General features: G+C 37.3%; 2 protein-coding genes across 5 annotated transcripts; both read left to right on the forward strand.

The window, feature by feature from the left end:
- The first annotated feature begins 405 nt into the window (after window positions 1-405).
- On the forward strand, window positions 406-5,302 carry LOC307169703 (uncharacterized protein). 2 transcript variants are annotated; one of them, XM_079890472.1, is made up of 4 exons: window positions 406-549; window positions 748-839; window positions 1,610-1,769; window positions 2,352-5,302. In XM_079890472.1, exons 3-4 carry the CDS (start codon window positions 1,715-1,717, stop codon window positions 3,728-3,730), a joined length of 1,434 nt encoding a protein of 477 aa, XP_079746598.1. In that variant the 5' UTR covers window positions 406-549; window positions 748-839; window positions 1,610-1,714; the 3' UTR covers window positions 3,731-5,302. The 2 variants fall into 2 exon arrangements, 1 of the variants encoding a protein (XP_079746598.1); XR_013823172.1 differs by lacking the exons at window positions 406-549; window positions 2,352-5,302 and having other exon boundaries at window positions 775-839; window positions 1,588-1,706.
- Window positions 5,303-9,542: 4,240 nt separating this feature from the next.
- On the forward strand, window positions 9,543-13,847 carry LOC307169702 (uncharacterized protein). Of its 3 annotated transcripts, none has more exons than XM_079890469.1 (3): window positions 9,543-9,769; window positions 10,502-10,681; window positions 11,935-13,847. In XM_079890469.1, the coding sequence occupies exons 2-3, from the start codon at window positions 10,627-10,629 to the stop codon at window positions 13,311-13,313; spliced, it is 1,434 nt and encodes a 477-aa protein (XP_079746595.1). In that variant the 5' UTR covers window positions 9,543-9,769; window positions 10,502-10,626; the 3' UTR covers window positions 13,314-13,847. The 3 variants fall into 3 exon arrangements, with proteins under 3 accessions (XP_079746595.1, XP_079746597.1, XP_079746596.1); XM_079890470.1 differs by lacking the exon at window positions 9,543-9,769 and adding an exon at window positions 9,869-9,937 and having other exon boundaries at window positions 11,935-13,841; XM_079890471.1 differs by lacking the exon at window positions 10,502-10,681 and having other exon boundaries at window positions 11,935-13,841.
- Window positions 13,848-14,031: the final 184 nt, after the last annotated feature.

Consider the following 14,031-nt stretch of genomic DNA (forward strand, 5'->3'; position numbering starts at 1 on the left):
TGTTTTGTGCCCACTTTAGCCCCAACTTATTTGTTAGGCTCATTCAAGTCCGGTTTTGGAGTTTAATCCCCGCTTTTCTAAGCATCTTTTATGGAACAACCCTCAGGACAGGCATTACCCTAGTTACCTGTGGTTGGCCTAGCCATGTGTCACTCAGAAATCAACAGGCCAATCAGAAGAGAGGCTCATGAATATTAATTAGAAAGGCTAAAATCGACCTTTTCTTAGCAGACCTCCTGAGAATGGAGCTAAAATATAGATGTTTTTTGGTAGGCTACTTATACCGCAAATATATATTTTTAAGGACACCAAAACCTGAAATAAAACTCCAGAAAGGTGTACAGTATGGGACCTTTAATATAAAAAAGTAGATTTTGCGGTACTAGTTGATGTGACTTTTATTTTGACAACGGAAATTCTGGGTTTCTGGGTTTAACGTCTGCACAGTCTGGTCAACTACACGCAATAACGCGTCTTCGCGTTGTATCGTCTGTACACGTTATGTCTCAAGAAATAGCTGTCTGATGGCCTTCCATTCGTCTAAAGCAGGTGTCACCAACCCTGCTCCTGGAGGGCTACAGTCCTGCAGATTTCAGCTCCAACCCCAATCAAACACACCTGGACCAGCTAATCAAGCTGTTCAGGGTTGCTTGATAATTACAGGCAGGTGTGTTGGAACAGGGTTGGACCTAAAGTCTGCAGGACAGTAGCCCTCCAGGAGCAGGGTTGGTGACACCTGGTCTAAAGGAAATATTTGTTTTTTCAGCTTTCCATAAAGTACATTTCGTCTCGGAGTGATGACGTCACCACCGGCGCGTTAGTCAAAGAAGTCTTCTGAGGTGAGTTACTCACAGCGCTTTGTATATTAACACAATCATAACGTTTGTATATGCAACGTTTTTGCTGTCCTTTCTGTCTTATTTTCATTGGATTCTGAGCTATTTGTTTGCCTTTTCTGGCGTCTGCCTACTGCTATACATTTAACAATTTCATGATTTCTTTGTGCGATTTTTATTTTTTTTTTTTTTTTTTTTTTGGTGTTTTGTGTGTGACTGTTTCGATGTTTTAAGTAACGTTAGTAATGTTACTCTTGTACGTTTGATACATTATTAATGGTTTTCTCGTTTTAGGCTGTGAGAAATACTATTATAGTGCAGTGTAACTGTCTTTTTCAGAATACTGACTCATCTGATTATTTATAAAATTATTATCTCTTTATTTAATGTCAACAGCTTCTGTTCTCTCCTCATTTTTTAGATCTCTCGAAAATTGTATTTAATCACTTTAATCTGTCCCTTAAAGTAATTTCATTGGTGGAACAGACTGATGCAAAGTGAACTCGATTGAGATCTTAAAGATAAACCTCTCTTAACTTCATTAGTTTTGTTATAGTAGAAAGCATAAAAACATAAAACAAATAAATGATAACCAGCTAACAAAAATACGGGTAGTTGAAAAGTTGAGTCAAATATAATACAATTTCATTTATTTTACATTTTGATAGATTGTTAGTGGATAGTTAAATGTAAATAAGTAAAATGCTTTAATGAGTAATTTAATAACTGATTTATTTTTTGATTTTTGCAGATCTTATTCTCCCATTATACAGCAACTAGCATTCAGTGAAGCTCCTCCCACAGGAATTCACCAATAGGCCGTGGAATGCTGGAATATTTTCATCATCTTACAAGTGAAGAAATAGAGTTTAGAGAACATGGATGATCCAGAACCCTGCAGGATAAAACATGAAGATACTGAACATCTAATAGGTTGGTGTTTATTCTTGATTCTTCATTAATAATGCTGAAGAACATTAAAAGATTAGTTCACTTTCAAATAAAAAATGAAATAATTTACTCACCCCCATTTCATCCAAGTCCATGTCTTTCTATCTTCAGTCGAAAAGAAATTAAGGTTTTTGAGGAAAATATTCCAGGATTTTTCTCCATATAATGGACTTCAATGGCAACCAACTATTCAAATGTTCAAAGAAGGTTCAAATGTCAGTCTCAATGCAGCTTCGAAGTATCTACACGATCCCAGTCGAGAAATACAGGTCTTATCTAGCGAAACGATTGGTAATTTTCAAAAAACAACAGTTGCATACTTTTTAACCACAAATAAGACCCTTATTTCTCGTGTCTACTAGTGAACTGGTTATTACTAGTGATTTGGGAATGGATAGATAACAGATTAAGAAAGAAAATTTAAAAATATCAGATTTTGTTTTGTTGGTAAAGGCAGTTATTGGTTTGTTTCTGATAAAATATCAAGGTTAAATTTATGTTATTTCCCTTCTCATTTCTCCAGTTTTTATGATTTACTGAAAATTAAACCTTGTTTCCTTTTAGATCTGATGGATGACAAGGAGAGTGAAGAACTTAGACAAGCAAAGGAGAAACATCATGTCAAAGCTGGTGAAAAATCTTCAAGTCGCTCACAGACTGAAAGTAATTTATTGAGAAAATCTTTCACCTGCCCTCAGTGTGGGAAGAGTTTCACAGAAAATGGAATCCTGAAGAGACACATGATAATCCACACTGGAGAAAAGCCTCACACCTATGATCAGTGTGGGAAGAGTTTGGCACAACAAGGAACCCTTAAAATTCAGATGAAGTTCCACACTGGAAAGAAGCGACACACATGTGATCAGTGTGGGAAGAGTTTTAAAAAAAAAAGAGGCCTTAATGTACACATGAACATCCACACTGGAGAGAATCTGCACACATGTGATCAGTGCGGGAAAAATTTCTTAAAAAAAAAAAGCCTTAATATACACATGAAAATCCACACTGGAGAGAAGCCGTACACGTGTGATCAGTGCGGGAAGAGATTTGCACATGAATACACTTTTAAATCACATCTGCGTTCTCATTCTGGAGAAAGACCATATAGCTGTGATCAGTGTGGTAAATCATATTTTTCAGCATCATCCCTGAGGAGCCACCTAAACATTCATTCAAAGGAAAAGTCTCACATGTGTTCTTTGTGTGGAAAGAGTTTTAGTCAGCTGAGTACTTTAAAATCACACCAGGAAAGACACGATGGTGTGAAGAATCATGTGTGCTTTGATTGTGGGAAGACCTTTGTTACTGATACTGAAGTGAAACAGCACCAGAGGATCCACACTGGAGAGAAGCCATACAAGTGTTCACACTGTGACAAGAGATTCAGTCAGTCATCATCTCTGAAAACACATGAGAGGATCCACACCGGAGAAAAACCTTACAAGTGTTCTCACTGTGAAAAGAGATTCAATCAGTCAGAATATCTGAAAAAACATGAGAGGATCCACACTGGAGAAAACCCTTTCAAGTGTTCACACTGTGACAAAAGATTTAGTCTGTCAGTACATCTGAAAAATCATGAGAGGATCCACACTGGAGAAAAACCTTACAAGTGTTCACTCTGTGACAAGAGATTCAATCAGTCAGGAAACCTGAAGGCACACGAGAGGAATCACACTGAAGAGATGCCATACAAGTGTTCTCATTGCGACAAGAGATTCAAATGGTCAGTAGACCTGAAAAAACATGAGAGGATCCACACCGGAGAAAAACCTTACAAGTGTTCACACTGTGGCAACAGTTTCAGTCAGTCAGTAAACCTGAAAAGACATGAGAGGATCCACACTGGAGAGAAGCCGGATCACTGCCCTCCTCCACGAGGGAAGAGTTTCACTCATTTATCTTCTTTACAACAAGCGACAGGACAACGAAACATCATCTGAAGTTTTTACAGTAAACAGAGTTCATCTTCAAGACCAGCAGTTTCAAGTGTGATTTCAAATCAACTTAAAATCTCTCTTGATTCAGTGGCTGCAGAAGTACTTCATATTTTTACTCAACTCCACTTCATCTCGGAGGCAAATATTGTATTTTTTTACGAAAAACTGACTTTACACATGGAAATTAGATTTCGATAGTAGATAATGAATAAAAATTATATAATAGAAACACTAAAAATATATCTTATAGATCAGGGACAGGTAACGAATCATAGGTTGGTAAAAAAAAAAAAAAAAATCATTAATAATTAAAAATCATAAGTCATTAACTCAGGGGCCGCTTACATGACACTGTTTTCTACTGAAAAAAAAGAAGAAAAAAACGTTTAATGTGTTCTGGCCATTCATTTGATTGATTGACACTGTCTGCTCAAAGCTATAGATAGAGCTATACTCAATCAGTGCAATCATATATGTGCTGTGGTGTAATTTCGTCAAAACATTCCGCCGAATCTGCCCCCTTATCCCCCTCATTAGAGAAAAATCCTGTTCAACGTGCAGGCACGCAATGCTGTAATCCAAGCTATGATAGACGTAAATACATATATTTCAATTTCTACAAACAATGCCTCCAATGAAGTGGTCCAAGTATGGCAAAAAGTATAACAAAGACTGGGAAAAGGATAAACAACTTAAAGACTGGATAGGTCAAGTGGTTGGTGATCAGAGAGTAAAGCGATGCACAGGTACTGTAAAACAGAGACTCGTGCTCACCATGGAGCAACATGTAAGCACAGAAAAACACAAGCGGAATGCCCAACCATTGTCCTCAACACGTCTAACAGACATCGGTTTTACAGTGTCAAAACCTTCATCTACAAATCAAATGGCTGTGCTTCATCTAGCAAGCTATATAGCTTGCCACACAGCAGTTAGTTCAGTTGATCACTTGGGTGAATTGGTAAATTCGCCTTTGAAAAGGACAAAAGCATCCATCGTACAAAATGTACAGCACTTATCAGCAATGTCATAGCCCCCTGCATGTTTAAAGACTTGCTAAAAGATATTGGAGAGGCTCCGTATTCACAGCTATGTGTGGTAGTGCATTACTTCAGTGTCTCAAACTAAATTGCTTCAACATTTTTGGGTTTAGTGGATATGCAGGGAGTGACAGCAGAAGCAATCGCGACAACACTGATGCAGTTTCTTGACCGTATCGGTCTGGATTTCAAGAAGTGTGGCATCGGAACTGATGGTTGTAATGTTATGGTTTGACGGAAAAACTCAGAGTTTATACTCACCTTCTCAAAAAGAATGAGAAACTACAACTGCTTAAGTGCGTGTCATTCAATTCAACTTTGTGCCAGCAAAGCCGCTGAAACACTGACTTGCAATCTCGAGTTTTTAATTTCACATTCGCACAACTGGTTTTCTCACAGTGCACTGAGGTGCAGACAATATGCAACATGACATCATGACTTTGCGTAAACATACACGCCACTTTCAAGTCAAGTGGCATGTTATTTATACGCATTTTGAGCTTTCCGCGTGTATGTCCACGCGCGTGTATGTGTACGCCGTTAAACGTCAGAGTGATTCCGCGTGTATGTGTACGCCGTTAAATGTTCGAGCGAAACGGAGGAAAATATCTACATCTGGGGAGCAATATTTTTTTTCCTAGGATGGTAGGGGAACACTCATAAATGGTATTAACCCGAGTGATGGGTAGGTTTAGGGACGCGGTTGGGGTAGGTCATATATATTTATATACAGTAATGTAACGTAAATCAACGGCGTTGATAAACACGCTGAAAAGCGATTATGCGTGTTGATAACACGCCAAAAATGGAAATACGAATTGGCGTGTCATACATACGCCATTTCATGAGATCAGTCTGCAATATGGCAAAATTCACCAATTAATCAACCCTGGTGAAACGCCATTGATGCTAGTGCAGCTTTCAGGCACTAGATGGCTCTCCATATATGACTGCTGTGACTGTGTGTAAAAGGAAAGGGATGAGCTGAAGTTAAATTTCCAGCTGTGAAAAGATGCAAAACGAAGCATGATGCAGAAGTACTCTACCAGATGTACTGTGATCCTGTAAATAAACTGTACCTGGAGTTTCTCATGCCCATCTTATATGAGTTTTCTAGAGTCAACAAATTGTTTCAACTCGAAAATGGGAATGCATACCTCCTTCTGATTCCAAACTCATTGATTTCTGATTCCAAACTCCTTGATGTCAATTTGAATGACACAACCAACCATCTGCACCTGTGTGCGGTTTGGAGAGGCAAAGCTGGACAGCACTGTCGAAACAAATATGAAGAACAGATGCCGGGATTTCCTTCTGGAAGCAGCAAAGCAGGTGCAGAAAAGGCTCCCAGCAAATATCAATACCTGGAAATCCATGTCATCATTCAACTCATCTGTGATTCTATCACAGAACAAACCACAGTTAGCCACAGTATCCATCATGCTGAAAATGTACACTGGTGATCTCGGGGCCCTGGATGCAGAGTATCAGGCAATCAGCTTCCATGAGTGGAAAATAAAGGATGACTGTCAAGCAGAACAGTTCTGGGCCAAAGTTCTGAACTACAAGGACAGCAGTGGGGAACAGTGTTTTAAAGATCTGGCCCTGTTTGCGCTGTCTCTTCTTGAGATGCCTTTGAGCAATGCTGACATTGAAAGGGTTTTTTCACAAATGAACCATGTAAAATCTAAATTGTGGAACAGAATGGGGCAGAAAATACTCGCTACGGCCTAAGAAGACTCGGAATTTGTTGCAAGGACTTTGTCCCAAGCCAAGAAATGTTGCAGCGCTTCAGTGTTGGGATGTATACGCTGGGGAGATGATGGACAGTGCAGGGGAGGAGAGGGATGACCTTCTTTTGTAAGGTAAATTTGTAATTTTTACAATGTTTTTTTATTTATTATTAAATAAAAATTATATTAATTTTTATAAAATTAAAATAGTATTAATTATCACAGGCTTTATTAAAAAAAAACAAGTAGGCCTAGTCCTATACTATACTAACAGAAGATACATATGGTTCAAATTTATTTTTTTAAGCTAAATATATGTTACAGCTCCCCTTAATGCTCTTGTCTTTTCCTGCTTGTATTTTTGTCCTTTTCCATCTCTCCAATCCTATCCAGCCTCACAGGTGATCGGAGATGAGGATAGTGCGTGCCCTCCGCTTTGTTGCAGTTCGCTTATTTTTTTTAAATATTTTTTTTCCTAATCCGTTTATCCTTTTCTAATAAAGGAGTGGTTTCAGTTTAATATGTTGCAGGCTCATTTATTGGTAATAAATAATAAATGATAATGCTGAAACTAAATAATCTAATAATACTGGGCTTGTTTTGGACTTGTTTTTGAAGCTCCAGTAGCTTATTTGTCTCGCGAGAGTTGGCAACTCTGGACACCAACCGTGATCACATGACTCTTTAAATTAAAGAATTAAAGAAATTCCAGGCGAGATGGGAAAGCGTGGTTTTAAGCGCTCATGGCTACAGCGCAACGTAAAATCAAAAGCTTAAAAAGCAAGTACAAGGTGGTCAAGATCACAGCAAAATATTGGTAACAAAGCGTATTACATTCCCATTCAGCATGTCTACCTTGGGTTGTTTCGCCAAGTGTAGGCTATTGTGTAAATGCAGATATCAGATATGGGTTACTTTTAAAAGATGCAAGCAGGTCGTTAAAAAATCTGATATAGTCAACAAATTGAAATTGGGCGTCAAGACAGGTAGTGTAAATGCAGCCTTAGAGACTTCACGTCCCAAAACAAATGCCACGTACACACTGTATAGTTTCAAGAGTGACAACTGCAATTAAATACGGCAGTGAAGCCCCTAAATTATCATTGTGTGTGTGTTTGGAACTCCTAAACATTCTCATGACTTACTCCGGAACTACTGCTATATGGAGTGATTTTAGTAAGTGATTAAAATAAAATAATTCTTTACCAAGAATGATGAATAATAAGAAGAATATTGTTCATACTTTGAATTGTGAATTGAAAGTCTTTCTTTGACTCTACTGTTTTGGAAAAATACATTTCACTTTGAGGAAGCGTTGTGTGTGTTTCTTCTATCTCCCTCTTTTTCTGTCCTTCAATATGTGATCTGGACTGGCACCAGCAAGGTGGGAGATGAAACCACTATGGAGGGGTTGAAAGTCCCATATAAGAACATTGATCGTTGAGTATCATTCCTGGCTCTTACCTGTTTTCAGACTGTTTCCACCTCAAGCTTAGTTATTATTCACCATTCGCACTTCTAACTGCCAGCTGCGACTGCTACACATCGGCATTTTATCTACTTTTGCTATACAGATTCGTAAATTCTAAACTTTTTTTAGCTGTAAAAATGTAATATTGCTACTGTATCTTTACATTTTGTAAAAAAAAAAAAACATATTGTCAAATCACCTTTATATAGCACTTTTTACAATAGAGATTGTTTCAAAGCAGATTTACACTGCAGTGTTAACAGGAAAATAATGCAACTCAGTTTGTTTTGGCTGTACAGCAGCTCTAGAAGAAAATAGTGTCTGTCCAGTTTAAGTAAGTTCAGTGTTGATTCATTACTATATAGGCTACTGACTTTTCTATATACCCTCAAAGATTAGCTCTTTTAACAGCAATACAATGTATAACGTTGAGGTGGAAGGATCCAAACTGTCTGTTCTGCACATTTCACTGATTGACTGCTTCGTCAATCCGGCACAGATCAATGGCGGTTTTTCAAAGAAGCCACTCATCAAAGATGCTGCAGTCCCAACTCGTTTGTATGTAAAACTTCACTTTGTTCTTCCTTCAATAAAAGTATGAAAAAAAAAAAGATGCTGCAGTCTCTACATTGTTGGGTCCGACCTCACATTCGCAACCCGTAAATAAACTTCTAAAACATTTTATGTTTTTTGGTACATTATGGAGCCAGCATAACCTGAAATTATAGTTTGTAAATAGATATGCAACACTAACATGTTGCTAAATTGGTACTGACGTGTTGTTTTGTACAGTCTATAGTTGCCACAAGCTTTGATAGAATATCTGTTGGAAACAAGACAAAATACGTTGTTTGTTTTGCTAATTACAGACACCGGCCCTATTGGGGTCTTTTTTTTTATTCAGTGGTGAGATTGAGTTCACTCAGTCTCTGTGTCTTTTGTTTTGCTAAAATAAACCAACATTTAGTGTACTTGCATGGGTAACGTTATTTCAAAAGTCTGAGTATGTTTACAGACATTTTATATTAACGTTAAATCTGCGCGCAGCATTGATGTAGCCTAATTGTAATTATAATACTCTTACAATAACGCCGAAAGAATTACCATTCAGAAACATCATTTTGTAAACATGTTTGAGGAGGTGGTTGGTTGTCTCCTGTCGTCGCCGATTCGAGCCGGATAAAATTTTCCTCAGCAATGTCCATCATTACAGGTGATTTATTTACCTTACTTGAGCATCACCAAGCCAAAGCTGGACAGGCTAGCCTACAGCATATAACCCTATATAGTTACCTGTGGTTGGTCTAGCCGTGCGTCACTCAGAAATCAACAGGCTAATCAGAATGTTAATTAGACAGGCTAAAACAGGCTTTTCTTAGCAGAGCTCATGAGAAAGATGTAAAAATATATTGAAATGTTTTTTGGTACTTACTGCAAATATATATTAAGGACTAGCTTAAGGACACAAAAACCTGAAATAAAACTCCAGAAAGGTGTAAAATATGGTACCTTTAATATAAAAAGTGTAGATTTTGCGGTACTAGTTGATGTGACTTTTATTTTGACAAAGGAAATCCTGGGTTTAAACGTCTGCAGTGCACCATGTCTATGGTCAACACAATAACGCGTCTTCGCGTTGTATTGTCTGTACACGTTAGGTCTAAAGAAATAGCTGTCTGTATGGCCTTCCATTCGTCTAAGCCAAGGACATATTTGTTTTTTCAGCTTTCCATAAAGTACATTTCGTCTCGGAGTGATGACGTCACCACCGGCGCGTTAGTCAAAAAAGTCTTCTGAGGTGAGCTACTCACAGCGCTTTGTATATTAACACAATCATGACAAAACGTTTGTAAAAGCAACGTTTTTGCTGTCCTTTCTGACTTATTTTCATTGGATTCTGCGCTATTTGTCCCTTTTCTGTCGTCTGCCTACTGGAATACACATAAGCGTAGCTGGCAATTTGACGGTTTCTTTTTTGTGCTATTTTTTTGCGTTTTTTGTTTGTTAGTGTATATGACTGTTTCTATGTTTGAAGTAACTTAGTAATGTTACTCTTGTACGTTTGATACAGTAATGTTTTTCTCGTTTTAGGCTGTGAGAAATACTGTTATAGTGCAGTTTTATCGTCTTTTTCAGAATACTGACTCCTATTATCTGATTATTGATATAATGATAATCTCTCAACAGCTTCTGTTTTCTCCTCATTTGTTAGATATCTTGTAAATTGTCTTTAATCTGTCACTTAAAGTAATTTCATTGGTGGAACGGACTGAGGCAAAATGAGATCTTAAAGATAAACCTCTATTAACTTCATTAATTTTGTTATAGTCTGTGGGGTGGGGTTTATATAAAACGGTCAACAAATAAATAACCAGCTAACACAAATATGGGGTATTTGAAATGTTGAGTCAAATATAAAACAATTGAATTTATTTTACATTTTGATAGATTGTTAGTGGATAGTTAAACGTAAATGAGTAAAATGCTTTAATGAGTCATTTAATAACTGATTTATTTTTGATTTTTGCAGATCTGATTCTCCCATTATACAGCAACTAGAGTTCAGTGAAGCTCCTCCCACAGGAATTCACCAATAGGCCTAAATGCTGGAATATTTTCATCATCTTACAAGTGAAGAAATAGAGTTTAGAGAACATGAATGATCCAGAACCCTGCAGAATAAAACATGAAGATACTGAACATCTAATAGGTTGGTGTTTATTCTTGATTCTTCATTAATAATGCTGAAGAACATTAAAAGATTAGTTCACTTTCAAATAAAAATTTCCTCACTCCCATGTCATCCAAGATGTCCATGTCTTTCTTCAGTCAAAAAGAAATTAAGGTTTTTGAGGAAAACATTCCAGGATTTTTCTCCATATAATGGACTTCAATGGCAACCAACCATTCAAATGTTCATCTCAATGCAGCTTCAAAGTCTCTACACGATCCCAGTCGAGAAATAAGAGTCTCATCTAGAAACACAATTGGTAATAAAAAAAAAAAAAAAAACTTTTTACTTTTTAACCACAAATAAGACCCTTATTTCTCGACTGGGATCGTGTAGAGCAGGGGTGGGCAAACTTTTTGGCTCAAGGGCCACACTGGGTTTTAAAAATTTGACAGAGGGCCGGCCCAGTAGCAGATTATGAAGCACGTTCTCATGAAAGTGCGTATCTATACCACAAATTTTATTTCTCGTGCCATTTATATGCCAAAAAATGTTTTTTTTTTTTTTTTTTTTTTTTTTTTTTTTTTTGCGTGCATCCTACACACTGTAAACTGCTTGGTTAGGATTAGGGGTGTGGAGTGCGTGCCTATTACACGACATAAAGTGCATATCATATGCACAATTTGTGGTATTCGCACTTGCTTTTTGAAAACGAAAGTAAAAGAGATGCCTGTTCATTGCGTTTTGCCATGATGAGAGTTCCGTGTCTTTATTAAACTCAACACATTATAATGATTTATCTGTATGATAGTATCAAATTTATAGAGGTTGTCAACTCTCTACTGGTAAATCACCTACCCTTATTTACTGGAATAATTATACATTAGGAAAGTAACAAACAAAACAGGACATACATAACTGAATTAGTGTTCACCTCTAATGGCATGTTATGTCACACATACATGTCACAAGTCAAAGCAAGTTAACCTACCTGTGAACACTGTAATCTATGAACTAATCTGTGAATTAATCCAGGGTGTTTCCCTGTCTATGGCTAGACATGCTGATAGTCTCCAGGATTACTGTGACCCTACAAAGGACAAGTGATTTGGGAATAGATAGATAACAGATTAAGAAAGAAAACTTAAATATATCAGATTTTGTTTTGTTGGTAAAGGCAGTTATTGGTTTCTTGCTGATAAAATATCAGGGTTAAATTCATGTTCTTTCCCTTCTCATTTCTCCAGTACTTTTTATGATTTACTGAAAATTAAACCTTTCTTTCCTTTTAGATCTGATGGATGACAAGGAGAGTGAAGAACTTAGAGAAGCAAAGGAGAAACATCATGTCAAAGCTGGTGAAAAATCTTCAAGTCGCTCACAGACTGAAAGTAATTTATTGAGAAAATCTTTCACCTGCCCTCAGTGTGGGAAGAGTTTCACAGAAAATGGAATCCTGAAGAGACACATGATAATCCACACTGGAGAAAAGCCTCACACCTATGATCAGTGTGGGAAGAGTTTGGCACAACAAGGAACCCTTAAAATTCAGATGAAGTTCCACACTGGAAAGAAGCGACACACATGTGATCAGTGTGGGAAGAGTTTTAAAAAAAAAAGAGGCCTTAATGTACACATGAACATCCACACTGGAGAGAATCTGCACACATGTGATCAGTGCGGGAAAAATTTCTTAAAAAAAAGAAGCCTTAATTTACACATGAGAATCCACACTGGAGAGAAGCCGTACACGTGTGATCAGTGCGGGAAGAGATTTGCACATTTAAGAAATTTTAAATCACATGTGCTTTCTCATTCTGGAGAAAGACCATATAGCTGTGATCAATGTGGTAAATCATATTTTTCAGCATCATCCCTGAGGAGCCACCTAAACATTCATTCAAAGGAAAAGCCTCACATGTGTTCTTTGTGTGGAAAGAGTTTTAGTCGACTGGGCACTTTAAAATCACACCAGGAAAGACACAGTGGTGTGAAGAATCATGTGTGCTTTGATTGTGGGAAGACCTTTTTTACAGAAGCTGACGTGAAAAAGCATCAGAGAATTCACACTGGAGAAAAACCTTATAAGTGTTCACACTGTGACAAGAGATTCAGTCAGTCAGTATATCTGAAAACACATGAGAGGATCCACACTGGAGAAAAACCTTACAAGTGTTCACACTGTGACAAAAGATTCAAATGGCTAGAATCCATGAAAAAACATGAGAGGAATCACACTGGAGAAAAACCTTACAAGTGTTCACACTGTGACAAAAGATTCAAATGGCTAGAATCCATGAAAAGGCATGAGAGGATCCACACCGGAGAAAAACCTTACAAGTGTTCTCACTGTGAAAAGAGATTCAGTCAGGCAGAATATCTGAAGGCACACGAGAGGAATCACACTGGAGAGATGCCATACAAGTGTTCTCATTGTGACAAGAGATTCAAATGGTCAGTAAACCTGAAAAGGCATGAGAGGATCCACACCGGAGAAAAACCTTACAAGTGTTCTCACTGTGACAACAGTTTCAGTCAGTCAGTAAACCTGAAAAGACATGAGAGGATCCACACTGGAGAGAAGCCGGATCACTGCCCTCCTCCACGAGGGAAGAGTTTCACTCATTTATCTTCTTTACAACAAGCGACAGGACAACGAAACATCATCTGAAGTTTTTACAGTAAACAGAGTTCATCTTCAAGACCAGCAGTTTCAAGTGTGATTTCAAATCAGCTTTGAGTCGATTCAGTGGCTGCAGAAGATCTTCAGATTTTTACTCAACTCCACTTCATCTCAGAGGCAAATATTGTACTTTTTACGAAAAACTAACTATACACATGGAAATTAGATTCTGATATTAGATATTGTATAAAAAAATATATAATAGAAACACTAAAAATATATCTTATAGATCAGGGACAGGTAACGAGTCATAGGTTAGTAAAAATATAAAAAAAATAAATCATTAAACATTAAAAATCATAAGTCATTAACTCAGGGGCCGCTTACATGACACTGTTTTCTACTGAAAAAGAAAGAAAAAAAAAACATTTAATGTGTTCTGGCCATTCATTTACATGATAGCAGCTTTTTGGTGACCTGAGAACACAATCTTTAATGTTGGTTTCAAAGTGCAATTATCATTTGTTCATCTGTATTATATGTGTTTTTTATTTGTTGACCATCAATTAAATTTTTACTCTTAAAGTTGTTTGAGTGTTTTTGTATTTACTAATTCTGGAAACAGACACAGTCTCTGTATGACGATATCTAGGTGAAAGTGTCGATATGTGATGGGTTTATCTAAATTCTGTGACGTGAGACATCAAGTGGACAGTCGGTTTAGCCAGTCTTTCTGCTAGCTGAGCCCCAGTTAGTCAATGTTTAA

This window comes from Squalius cephalus (genome assembly GCF_949319135.1).
Source record: "Squalius cephalus genome assembly, chromosome: 13".
Taxonomy (NCBI): Eukaryota; Metazoa; Chordata; class Actinopteri; order Cypriniformes; family Leuciscidae; genus Squalius; species Squalius cephalus.